Source organism: Dermacentor albipictus, chromosome 1, assembly GCF_038994185.2.
Source record: "Dermacentor albipictus isolate Rhodes 1998 colony chromosome 1, USDA_Dalb.pri_finalv2, whole genome shotgun sequence".
Taxonomy (NCBI): domain Eukaryota; kingdom Metazoa; phylum Arthropoda; class Arachnida; order Ixodida; family Ixodidae; genus Dermacentor; species Dermacentor albipictus.
In genome coordinates this window covers 62,397,667-62,411,314 of record NC_091821.1, presented here as the reverse complement: position 1 = coordinate 62,411,314, position 13,648 = coordinate 62,397,667, and the positions used below count along the sequence as shown (strand labels likewise).

The following is a 13,648-nucleotide window of genomic DNA, read 5'->3' as shown; positions in this document are numbered from 1 at the left end:
AAGATAACTGAAGAAAAAAATTAGAAATAAACTCAGACATTTGTTCAGAATATCGCCTCAAGAAAGCATTGGGAATGTTATCAGGACCAAAAGGTTTTTTTTATATTTGTACTCAAGAGCAGCACCAGGACACCTTCACAAGTCATTGAAATGTCATCTACCGATGGGCTACATGTGCTTGAAAGCTTAGTCTGATCTCGCTCAGCAAACACACTTTGAAAATAATCACTGAAGTGCTCTACAATGCTGTGCGCATCCTCTATTTCAATTCTATTAATTAACTTTAGTACTCTCTATCTGCTGTTTTCTTTGGTTTAGATGTAACCAAAACTTTTTAGTATCACTATAAGAAATTCTTCAATATTCGTCCTATAGAACTTATCTCTGGCCAAATTTATCTTTATCATAATTTCTTCTTGTTTCAGGTGCACAATCTGCAGGGTCATCGTTTTGTTCCTCTTTCTCAGTTCTTTTAATTTTACGTATGGCTTGGATACCTTCTCAATTTATCCAAGGATTCAGCTGTTGTTTTCAAACAGCTTTTAAAGAGACAAACTGCTTAGTACAGCACTTTACGGTATCCTGAAATTGTCGCCATGAAAGCTCAACATTATTATCAATTATTTCAAGACGTGTATCTAGATAATCTATGACTGCTACATCATCGGCCTTAGTGAAGTTTCTAATTGTTTTTACAGTTCTATGATTTTGATGCATCTCCACTGGAACATCCCAGCAAAAAGATATAAGCTTATGATCCGATATACTACTAGGCTCGACTACCATTGTTCCACCAAAATATATTTCGCTCAGAAACAGAAGATACAGAATATTATTTCCCCGGGTATCATTGTTAATAACTTGCTAGAGGCTAAAACTGAGCATAATGTCTATCACCATGTCACCAGAAAACGACGAACCATAATTTAAGTGATTATAGTTTAAACATGACAGGTTAAAGTGACCGGTTATTATCAAATTATTTCCTCTCAGACTTGGAAGATGGTCATACAATTTATGCATATATGAGTCATCGGCACCTGGAGCCTGATATACCTGTACAGAACACAAGAAAAATGACAGTCCCCAGATAGACACCTTCAAGAACAAACTTTCATGTCCCATGATTTGATCTGCGACTGTTACATGAACACCGGACTTCGTTATGACTGCAATGCCTCTACTGCAAGAAACCCTATCTTTTGTGTATAGGTGATGGTTCAGTGGAACAATTTCATCGTCACGAAAGCTTCATGCAACCAAGTTTCTGAAATGACACAAACATGGGGATCATATAACAAAAGCAAATCTTCTAGCTTATCTGCTTTATTTACAATACTTCTGGCATTGAACGAAAGAGGCCGGATATGATATGCCTGATATGCCTGCAAGCATTAGCTTTTGGTTGCTGAGCAGTTCGTTCCACAATTTTCTTTGTGGCGCCGTGAGCTCTCAGTTGCAGAAACCTTTTTGCGGGAGTTCGAGGTACCATCCCAAGAAAAATACTGGTCATCAATTAGGAGCTTGTCATGTACCAGCTGGATTTTCTTTCCACTATTTTTATCTGTGTCCGCACTATCCCAAAACAATTCAAAAGCAATCACCCTGGATAGAAATATCTGTCCCTTTTAGCTTGTGTACATTCTGCATGACTGAATGTTTTTCCGTGTAGCCTGGAAAATGCACGATAATCGGCTTTCCCTCTGAACTCTTCCCTAGCCTATTTATTCTAGCGACCGACGTACAGCTCATGCCCATTTTTTCCAGAAACACTTTATTTAAAAATCTGCGGCATAACAATGATGCAGTTTCATTAGGAATTTATGGAATGCCGAAAACTATTAGATTCGACAACCTACTATGATTTTCTAGGTTGATCAGTTTGGCTTGCGGTGATTTGAGTGTCTCTTCCATTTTGCATACAACTGCGACCAAGCTAGCAGCTGCTCTCATATGTATTCGTTTTTATGTGTTCTTCCAGCTGCGTCAAACGCTTCTCAAAACTATTAACAGCTTTTCCTGTACTTTTAAGGTGTGTTTTCAAGGTCAATATATCATTTAATATTGCCTGCTGTCCATCCATCAATGATTTAAACATTTCTTCAACAGTTCTTTGTATGTTCTTTGTATGTGGCAGTGACAGTGCAGACCAGCCATCACAAAACCTTCATCACATTCGTCATCTTCCGAGTCGTCGCTCAAATCTATATCAAAGAAGCCAATGCCTTGCTTTGTAGTCAGATGGCCATTGTCTGTTGCATCACAATTCGAGCGAGTAATTATGGACAATGGTTCGTCCTCGTCATCATCTTCCTCGCTATCAGAGGAGTGGTTTAGTTCATCAGGCAAAGAAAAGTGCAAATCCAGGGCCTCTACAACGGTCTAGCATATTTCCATCTAGAGAAACAGAAAATCGCACCCCGAGGATTAGCATCATGGAAGGCCCATAGGAGAGTATATTCCCACTCCACAGTAGCAATTCATGCGCCAATAACTTTACTTCCTTATTACATTAGGCCCTAAAGGTGATCCCAACAATAGCTCAACATATGAAGCATTCAATAAATGCATTTACTCACATTTCTCACAGCGGCAGCTACATTCATCCACAAGTTATTGCAGTTGTTGAAAACACGTGAAACAAACGTCCGCACAGAGACAAAAATGCTGGTAGCACTCATGAGCACTGTAGCGCCACATAGTGGGTTGTGTGGGAGTCGCTCAAATTTTTTCCAGTTGGTTCTCGAGCATTACTCCAGATGCTTCAGCAGTCTCATGGCGGAGCAATTGAGTGTCTTGGAGATAAAGGCATTGAAACTTTTGGGGAAATATGTTCCCAATGGGCGTTTAACGGTTGAATGCCAGGGAAAAGAGCATGGGGCGAAATATATGTAGAATGTCAACCAAGCAATTGTACTTCAATGGATGACAGAATATTATGGGAGGACAGAAAAAAAAAAGTGGAAAAGATGCCCTGCCACATTATAGGCCCTTTGGAAACTTTTGCTGTCATGTGGTATCAGTTGCTGTAGCTGCAGGGCACTATGCATCATGTCTGCATGCCACATCATGGCATGACATTTGTCATGATGTTGTAAACCATACACAGATGGAGGGGATCACATGAGAAGTTCCAGGTTTGGTAGTGTACAATGTTGGCCGAGCTGGTGCATAGCTAATCCAAAGTACTCCAACGTAGGTTTGAGTGCCATTAAACTATCAAATGGTCAAACCAATGGCGATTTGGAGCCAGTGACTCCACGTCAGCATACCTGCCAACCTTTGAGCATTAAAAATTGTAAAAATTTTGTAAAAATTGTAAATTTTGTAAAAAAGTTGTAAAAATTTTAAAAGGGCAAAGGGAGGATACCATGCCTTTTTTAATGTTTGCACTGAGCATACACCTTGTATGGGATATGTATGGACTTTATCAATGATGACTGACCTTTGAATGTAGAACACAAGCTGTAATTAAATTGGAACAGCACAGGCTGACAAGCAACACATTCTGTTTAGATCACAGTAACTTTTTTAATGACTTTGCTGTTGCTGATTAGGTCCGTTTTAAAAACTTCTTCGAAGCAACTACCGATCAGGCACACAATGTCTAGGGCTGCCACGAAGAGGACGGCAGGAGCACCAGTCCAAGTTCTTTTTCTGCAAGCATTTTTTTCAATACAGTGCTGTCTCATCTTTCAATACCTTATTTATCATAAAAGTTGATGTAATATTTGTAAAATTGTAGAACAAGCCTAAATTCATATATCCAACAAAAAGTTTTAAAAGTTGGCAAGTGTGCAAGTGTGCCCACTTCTCTGAACTACACTGTCTATTCAGCTTGTACTAGTACATGCACACATACAATACAGCAAAGGTATAGGGAGGCAGCATATTTTCAGAATAAATAAACTTAAAATCATCGTTACTGACTCAGGACATAGACATAACCGCAACCCCCCGAATAAATGTCTTCCACTAATTTTGTTGATTTTATCCGGAGCAGTCCACTTATCACAAACTTTGAGACTCAAGTTCATATGTATTTAAAGCTGGGCAAGTTGGTATGGGTTCATTTCTTACATAACAGTGCCACAGAAAAAATGCAAAACTGAAATGAAGACACAACGAATACAAGCACTGACTCTCAATCAAAAATTTAGTCAAAAGCAGACAATACACAGTAACACATGGTCATACAATGTAAAATATTAGTGATGTTATCCGTTTGAAAAATTATTTCCCATGCCATGCAAGTGATGGATGACTGATACAGTTATCTATACCTATGTGCCAAGCCTCAATGACTTCCCATGGTGTCTGGTTCTGGTCATGATGCCCGACTAAAACACAAGCCTGATGAAACAGGCCTCGCAGTTCAAGAAAAAGTGGTTGTTCACCTGCATTCCAACAGGCTCACATTTTAGCCAGGCACCATGACCAGACAACATAGGAGGTCATTGATATGCAAAAATAACTGCATCAATCATCAATCGCTTTCATATGCATGAAAAACTGTTTTTTAATAGCTAACGCCACTCATTTTTCACTTTGTATAACCGCGTGTTGCTATATATTGTCTGATCAGACTGCAGTTGGCATTTGTGTTCACTGTCTTTTTTGTAGTCTTTTGTTTCGTTTTTGTGGTGTCATTATCAAAGCAATTAACTTTGAGACACAACAAATGAATGCTGCATGACAGCTTTGTTATAAGTGAATTTAGTTGTACTTGCACTAAGGCTACTAACATGCACACACTATAGGGCGCATAGCAACATTTCTCTATGTTTTGTCAGCAGAATGTTCAGACAAGTTCACCTAACCTTTGATGTTACCAGCCCGATACCAAAAGAGAGAGAGAGGGTGGACAGTTGGCTTTTGGCAGCAACAGCCAACTGGCATTTTTTTCGTTTTTTTTGCAGCAGGCTGTACCAAAAAATTTGCTACATGAACAGTATGTAGACACTAAGAAAATGGCCCTAGTAATAAGAAAGGATGACACTACCTCTTTGCCAAGCCCACAGTTGACATAAGACCCACTGCCTTCTTTAACAGGCAGCCGTGCCACAATTCCTTCCCGGTAGGCACTCTCCTCAGTGGCGCGCAGGTGGTGTGGGCAGTCCAGTGGGTTGAGCAACCCTGCAAACTGCAGGTCACGATGCAGGGGAAAGAGGTGCTTGCGGAGGTACTGCGGGCACTCGAGGTACTGTAGCACACGTGCCAACTGCACCACCCCTTGACCAGACTTTGCAAGGCCACCAAATTCTCCATCCACAGTGGCCCCATTCTTACCACTGCAAACAGTACCAGTACCGCTGAGGTTTTTCTACATTACTACTTGAACCATACACTGCACAACCACAAAGAAACTATCCCACAATAGAATAACATCAGTGGTTTACCTCTTGCTGAGGAAGAGACAAAACACAGCATTTGTGTACTAATAATTCCAACTACACTTTTCTGCAAAAGTGAATGGCCCCATGCCTGATAATCCTGTCAAGCAAAGAATGGCTACAACCGGCCATGTGATGCTGAGAGAGATGTTTGACGTCTGAATGTAAAACAAACGAGTTAGAAATATTTTAGTGTGCAATGGAGAAAGCAAGCTTTTTTTTTTTCCTTGATCACATGAATGTGGCTGCCTGTTCTCACAAGACATGGTCAAATGGTGATGAACCTATGATTACTGCCGTATTCATTTATGTTGCTTTGTAATGTGCCTCAACATGATCTAAAGAATGGAAGGGGTCAAGAAGATTCTCTTCTAAGAGGATGTTGCAGTCATTGTGTCCAAAGTAAATGTTATTAAAAATGGTTACAAGCAGATGCATTTTAGGTGTTGTCGAAACTGGTGCGAACATACCGTGCAGTTGAGCCATCATCATCATAGACAATGATTTCATCCACACAAAAAACGACTGCAGCCCTTGCAATCTGGAGGGAGAGAAAAAGAAAAGGAACATGAGCTTTGATAAAAAAAAAAAAATCTTGTACAACAAGTAAACACAGATATCACTATACGAGCTCGCTAAATTACGAACCTTGAGAGCGTCGTGTACGGCTTGAAAGACGTGAAATATGCCTGCATGTGTTAGTTTGGTTTCCTGCACATTCTTTTAATTTAAATATGACAGATGAATCTTAATTTAATGAAACAAATGGTAGCAGTCAAAAGAAATAAGCATAGCCAATACACTTACCTGCAACACTTATTCTGCTTCTACAGCAGCACAAGTAGCTTATATTAAATGAATAAATCTAAAGATTTGCAGTGAACTGCTATATATAACAAAGTAGAAAAGCCATGAACTGCTGCCACGGTAACAGGTAGCATGGGAGTAACTTGGAAAAGGTTACTTCATTGACGTTTTGACTGGGTGCCAGCCGTCATATCAAGATGAAAATAAATAAAAGTCTCAATACAATACTGTGCCTTCAAAGTTAACCTTTTACTAATTTCATTTTAAACACTATATTAACTATGCACATACAGCTTGCACAAATACTTCAAGCTCTTTGGTGGACATGTGTGCAGGAAATTCATAGTCAGGAAATGTATGTTTAAAGGGGCCCCAAAACACCCCTAGTACAATAGCAATACCTTTCGAGGAATATATTCCTCGGGAAAATTTTGAAAACACCTAGTGTGAATAGAGATACAAGCGAAAAAAAATTTGAAAACACCTAGCAGGAATAGAGATACGAGCTCAATGTACAATTTCCCCATTCCCCTCAATTCAATGGTTCCTCTCAGCTTTGGCAGCATCGATAGCAAAACCCTGCCTATCACTTCTTTCTGTTTTTCTTCTTTCCCCCGATACCTTACCATAGTCCTTCCAGGCTGGTATCTGACAAACGCACATCGGGTCAGAAAAAGAAGGGGCAGTGACAGAATGGGCAGGACGTGTTAACTGCTGCTTCCCCGTTCTATAGAAAATCTGGATCAGTGCACGTGCCCAATGGCCAGCATCTATAAGCCATTACGCTTCATGTTACATCAGCGCTAATGTTGCCCAAGGTGGAATAAAAAGTGGGGGTATCTTAAAGCCACAGAAAAGAGCAAGCAATCTATGATGCGAGACTAAGTTCCCTGCAACACTGTCTACATTTCAGGGATGTTTTCTTGCTTTGTTCAAAAAGTGTTTCTGTAGCCCTTTAGCTAAAACTCATTAACCTAATAATTTAAGTTTGCAACATACATTGCAAATTTAAGGCACGCACATTGTAGGCAACTTTCATTTTTGTTTGATTTTTCTACATGGATCTTCATAAATATTCATCCCTAAATTTGTCACTTAGTACAACTAATTTTGCATTTTAAGGCAGTAATGGCAGCACAAATGCACACCCCAGAGCAATGCAACAGCTCATTGCGTTAAACTGTCACTCATATTTCGCAAAAAGAACCAACCACAGTAGAACCCCATTGATACATTGTTTTAGGTGACCACAGAAATTATACAGGGAAACATAACATTGGATAATGCTTGCAACAGGACTACAGATGAAGCAAGATACTGCTCGCACACAAAACTTTACTTGAAGTAGAATAAGAAGCCAACAACTATTGAAAACCTGCTCAGTAAAGCCCTCTGTTGCTGCCTGACAGTTAGGTTAAATGTTCAACACTTCTTTAGAGCGCTCCAAAGAGTTGTGAATCACGCTAAATTAAGCTTGCATACCTGCAAACTTCAAGTTCCTTAAAATCCTTGGACATGACACCGAGGAGAGCTATGGGAGATGGGGTATATGCAGGTGCTTTTACTTTATGCTTGCTCTGAGCACACACCTTTTGAAGATTAGATATGTACTTCCTTACCACTCTTACTACAGAAATAACAGCAAACTTAGAGCAGCAGAGACTGACAAGCAACACATTGTTTCTAGATTACAGTGACCTTAAAAGCAAATTTTCTGTTGCCAATATCGCCTGCTTCGGGAACTTGCTCAAAGCCAAGTGCCTCTCTGGCATCCTTTCACCATGAAAAAACTTTCAATGGAAAGTTCAGAAACTGATGACCGAATCTCTTTTGCAAACAGAATTTATTTTTTGTAAAATTTGACAAGACATTGTAAAACATTGACATAAAGTTGTGAAGCGCCCAAATTCATAAACAGTACGAATAATATGGGAAGATTGGCGGGTACAAGCTTTTAATTTTCACCTTACGCTTGAGTCAAATCTTCGATAACAGCGTCTTTTCAAGACTCGCAGCCCTTTTTCAGTTGCCAAGCAGCCGTGCATATCGATGTCACTGCACAAGGTATCGAAGACCACACTTCTGTGAACAAGGTTGGGGGGCAACCCCTTGTGCCTTCATGCACCTCCTCTTAGCTTTTAACTTTGTGAGCCATGTTGAGATTGGTGACCGGCAACAATCTTAGTATGGCAACGACGATGCATCAGTACCGCATGGCAGGCTCTGCAAAGTGGCCGTTTTCAATGGCAACATGTGGTGGTGATTGCAGGTGACACCGACAGATGATTCCACATCGGCGGTGTGCTATTCGTTTTTCAACAAAGTAAACAGAAAGCTAATACACATGACCCTATGGAAACTAAACAGGGCCTGACCACTGTCTGACACCTGTCTAACAACTGCATCACTACAGCTCGCAACATTGCACTTGTGTTCCCACTCGAGAATGCAAGATTAGCCACACTAAGTGACAACTTTCAGGATAAATATCAAGGAAGGCAAGCCTTGTAGGAAAATCTAACAAAATAAATCTCGCCTAAGGATCACTTGTCAACAAGTTACAAATATAAACGCACACTGTAAATACAAAAAATTGAAATTCATGAATTTCAGTTTATATACTTTGACAGCACTTCCCATGCAGTGTGTCCACCAAAAAGCATAAAGTTTCATTTGCATTGCCCACATAGCACTTGAAATGAAATGTGTCATAAATACGAAACAAGAAAATTATGCAATAAAGTGTTGTTGAATTATAAAACTTATTTCACCAACAGCTTTGAGTAGAACATGCTTCAGCAGGTTAATAGTGTCTGTTGTGTTCATTCGTGGTGGTAAGATACCCATGCTTCAGCAACTCCCCTCACCATTGAAGACTTGCAGCAGAGGGTGACTAGCCCACTCACAAAGCAAATGGGGTTAGTGGCTTGAGGTGTGAAAGAAAGGGCAAGTAAAACAATAAGAAGGAAAATGTGCAGAGGGTGAAGAAAACGAATCTTGTTTCCGCCGTCTGTCCAGCTCTCGCATGACCTCATGCACTTGTGAACGACAATATTGGTACTGGAATCAGGCATACGGATATAGCAAGAGCAGTGAACCCAGAAGCACATGCACAATAAATGCATTCGTGTGTATGTGTTCCAGACCCACTGCAATCCTCTGAAGCTCTCAAAAGGGAGGCACACTTGGCGATGCAACTCAGTAGACTTTCCAAAACGAAAGTAGGGAGGGATATATTGGAAGGGATCGGCATTGGAGTTGATCCTCCAGCTGGGGACATGAAAATTCAGGTGAAGCGAGAAATACACAAGGGCTTGTACATAAAACCTTTACCTAAAAATATGCATCCGATACATCACGAGAACCGCAGGAAGGCAAGAGCCAGAGCTTTACATGCTAAGTACGGGAAGTACAACGGGGCAGTCTACGTAGATGTCGCCGAGTATAAGAACAAGGACGCATTTGCAGTTGCGGTGGTGGACGGGCGGGGACGCTTAGTCACCTCTGGATCAGTCAAAACCCGCTCCTCAGAAACTGCAGAGGAGGCAGCGATAGTGCTAGCTATAGGTAATACTGAAGCTGACCTGATTTTCAGCGACTCTAAAACAGCCATCCGAAATTTGGCGAGGGGCAGAATCTCTGTCACAGCGGCAGGATTACTAAATCGGGCCACGGGGCGAGGGACTACGGAGGTGGAAATTGTTTGGGTACCGGCCCACTCTGGGAACCCTGGGAACGAGGCGGCTCACATGAATGCTCGAGGTTTCGTCAGCCGAGCAGGTGAGCCGGACGTTCCAGGGAGGTCCACGAGAGATGGGCTGGTGTCCTTTCACGACATTACTAACCATTACAAACTTGAGCGGAGAATTTACCCTCCACCGGACAAGCAATTGGTGAAGGCGCAGGAAAGCGTCTGGCGAAGATTGCAGACGAGATCTTTCTATAACCCATACGTGTTAAACAAAATCTATCCGGACGTTCAGCCGGAATGCAAATGGTGCCAGGAACTGGCCACCTATGACCACATATTATGGAGCTGTAGCATAGCGCTGCCACCGGCGGATATTATGCGTGATCCTTCTCTCGAGCAGTGGGAGGCCGTGTTGGCCAGCTCAGACTCGGTCGTCCAGACCAGGGCCGTGGAGTGGGCCACCCAGGTCGCCGGCAGCCATGAGCTGATGGCCATCTAGCACGGAATCGTCCGCACATGCGTTCTGACGAAAATAAAGTTTTTCCATCCATCCATCTCAAAAGGGCGGGAAGATTTTAATGGTAATTTTTTAAAGCCCTGAAGCCCCAAAGGTTACACAACAGTTTCAGCGAGCGGCCCAGTAACAACTCCTGTCATGTGCACTGTGTCTTCAAAACTTTTGTCAGTGTGAAATATGAAAATACTTATCAGAACTTCAACGTGGTGGTAAAAACAGTACGAAAATTGGCCCAAGCTTGAATGTCATATTCGGAGGTCTCACTGCATTTCTTGTCTGTGTTTACTATTCCTTTACCATTTCAACAGTGAACTAGTACTAGACAATGCAATAACCAAGCCAGCGTACATAAAAGATAACCACTAGAAATGGCACCAGTGTGAATGGCATGTTTACAATAGGTGCGTGCCGAGGTCCATCACAGTATTTTGAACCAGGGTGCCATGTGCTCACAAGTTTGCTTATCTGCTCCCTCACCTGGCCTGCCAAGTAAGTACGCAATTCCGCATTTTGAGCATTGTCCATAATGGAACCCGGAACTGCTATGCTGACGGTGTACTTCCGGCCTTTCGATTCAGAATCCACGGACGAGGCCAGCTGATCTTGCGATTCCTTCACCTTCTTGTCCTTCTCGAGCTTTTTGATGAGTCTTTCCTCCCTCCATTTGAGAAGTTGCTGCTTTTCTAAGGCACAATAAGAAAGTACAGGTCATGTCGAGTCGCCACGCATACGAATGTAATTAATACACGAGTCTTCAAACCTTTAGAAATTTTTTTTTTGCTCAAAGCATCTCTACTGCAGTGCTTGAACACACGCGAAATGAGCATGTAGGAACTAAGTGAATGGTTCGGCCAGCCTAATGTTACACAAGGACAGAAAAAAAACAACTTAAACTTAATTCTTACTTAGATGAAATACATGAATGGTGTAGGTAATGGCGAATGCCACTGAACTTGGAAAAAACTGTATGCATGACAATATCGCACAAACACGCCCCTTTACAGCTCAACTACTCCCTATCAGGTACCCCACTAACTCGAGTGACCGAATACAAGTACTTGGGAGTAACTTTGACTGCAAATATGAGTTGGATGCCGTACATTGACAATATAGTAGGCAAGGCAAATCAAAGATTAGGATTTATTCGAGGAACTTTCAAACAAGCACCCGCAGAATCCAAACTTATTGTATGCAAAATTCTAGTTCGTCCTATAATGGAATATGCGTGTGAAGTCTGGGATCCATACGACTAAAAGAATGCACTAAAATTAGAAGGTGTGCAACGGCGTGCCTTGCGCTTCATTTTTTCCTAATACCGAAGACAAAACTCGGTGTCACCACATTATGAAAAGGCAAACCTTCACTTACTTAAAATGCAAAAGAAACAGAAAAGGCTCAGCCTTTTTTACAGCATTATGAATCACATGGTGCTGATAAACAAGCAATGCTACATAACCGAGACAATGTCGCAGTTAGTGAGGAATAAACATTCAAAGTATGTGAAAGAGGGTACATTTTCTAAGGATTGTTTTAAATATTCTTTCTTTTTGCAAACTGTGAGAGAATGAAATAAACTGCCGGAGAAAGTGGTGAGCTCGATTGACTGGGAGCAGTTTCAGACCAACCTTCAACAATACTCTTAGTGGCGCGTGATTCCAGTTTTTGTTTCCTTATAGAACTGTATTAAGTGCCATAAGCTTATGCACTAAGTGTCATGAATTGCTCTTAATATTGTTTGTGTATACCTGATCATATGCACTGCCGTGTGTTTAGTGTTTATTGTATAGAATGTAACATGTTATTGTACTCATTCCTATCTTGGCCCTGTAAAGGGCTGATAGTATGTTCAAATAAATAAAAACACTACTGACAAAGTCGCTGACTCATCCCTGTGTAACATTATGCTGGCTGAACCAGTCAATATGCAGTGACTATCCCTGAAAAATACTGTGTTAAAGAACAAATTCCCCTGGAGTAACGGTGCAAGAATGCGGGCGCTGCCACACCGGACAACACGTTGGTCAACACGCCACAAACAAACGTGATGACGGCGGCTCTGCTTCGAAACAATTGTTCGGATACGTGATAGGACCATATTTCCTAACCAATGTAATTTCTGAGCTGACAACATGTTGCTTGCGGCCTGTGTTGGCCTCCCTGTTTCTCAGTACGACAGCTCCAGAAGACAAGCACGAACAGTTTACTGGCGCTGCACTCACTCTCTACACGCCACTTTTTCCAGTTGCAGGGCTGGAAAGGAAAAGAAGCACACTGTTTACAACAAACCGATTCAGTGGGTGTAAAATACACAGGTAACGATCTAACATGTTGAGCGACACGTGTAAAATCTTTCGCCTAGCATTCACCAAGATCTCAAGAAATCCGTGAAACACAATTTCGCTCGCACTGTACGAACCTCATCCTCGTTTGCATCAGTTCTATTGCCAGAGCTCTGTCTTTTCATTGTTCTTGACTATAAAAACAACACCAGTTCAACAACAAACCGAAGGTCGCGCACTAACGTCAACGAACATGCGACACATGCGCGACATGCAATGCGACGGCATTGGTAGAGTTTACTTGTATACTGAGTGGGCCACGCAGCTGGGACGGCGCGCGCTTTGCAGTGACGCGCGCGACGACGAAAAATACTGTGGCGGCGCTGCGATCGAAGTGGATGGGGCCGCATGAGGGTCGCGCCGTTGGAAACTGCTGGCGATACTTCTCGGAAGGGTAATTCGTACTACTTCACGCGCTGCTATATGCGTTCAGGCCGCTCAAACGGGGTTTATAATTGGATATGACAAGCATTTATGCCTTATCAATAGATTCCTTTCCCTATCATCTTTATTTCATTTTATTTTTCTTTAATGCTGCTCGGTGATTGCGCGTGCATTGCGGCCGTAGTGTCGGTTTCCATTCTACTACGTTATTGTACGGTTCCGTTCGGATAACAATTTTTTCTCGTTCTTCAAGCAGCCTGTATCTCTCGCGTGTATTTTTGCGCATATAGTATTCCATTAGCAGGTCTTGCGAAACGCAGGTAACATATCTTCCTGCTCACCGCTTCAGACAAATAAAATACATCTGCCCCATCCGGCGCCCTGTACAGCCGCGGCCACTTCTGTGTAGAGCGCGCGAGCAGACGGCCTCGCTCTGCGGGGCGACACCGTGCGGCAGTTGCGGGATTTGACGCACATGTGCCCAGGACATGGCCCAGGAGCATGCGCGGCCACATGC

The 13,648-nt window shown here is 42.1% G+C and overlaps 1 protein-coding gene across 2 annotated transcripts in view; it reads right to left on the bottom strand.

Moving 5' to 3' along the window:
* The window catches only part of LOC139047656 (putative methyltransferase C9orf114), a 52,426-nt gene extending 39,403 nt beyond the window's left edge, over positions 1–13,023 (bottom strand). The window contains exons 1-5 of one of the 2 annotated variants that reach the window (XM_070521528.1): positions 12,825–13,023; positions 12,514–12,658; positions 10,886–11,091; positions 5,864–5,934; positions 5,003–5,291 (exon numbers count right to left, since the gene is read on the bottom strand). In XM_070521528.1, the coding sequence (XP_070377629.1) occupies positions 5,003–5,291; positions 5,864–5,934; positions 10,886–11,091; positions 12,514–12,658; positions 12,825–12,872 (759 nt within the window). In that variant the 5' untranslated portion in view covers positions 12,873–13,023. The remainder of the gene's footprint in view (positions 1–5,002; positions 5,292–5,863; positions 5,935–10,885; positions 11,092–12,513; positions 12,659–12,824) is intronic. The other variant, XM_070521537.1, reaches the window with a different exon arrangement.
* Positions 13,024–13,648: the final 625 nt, after the last annotated feature.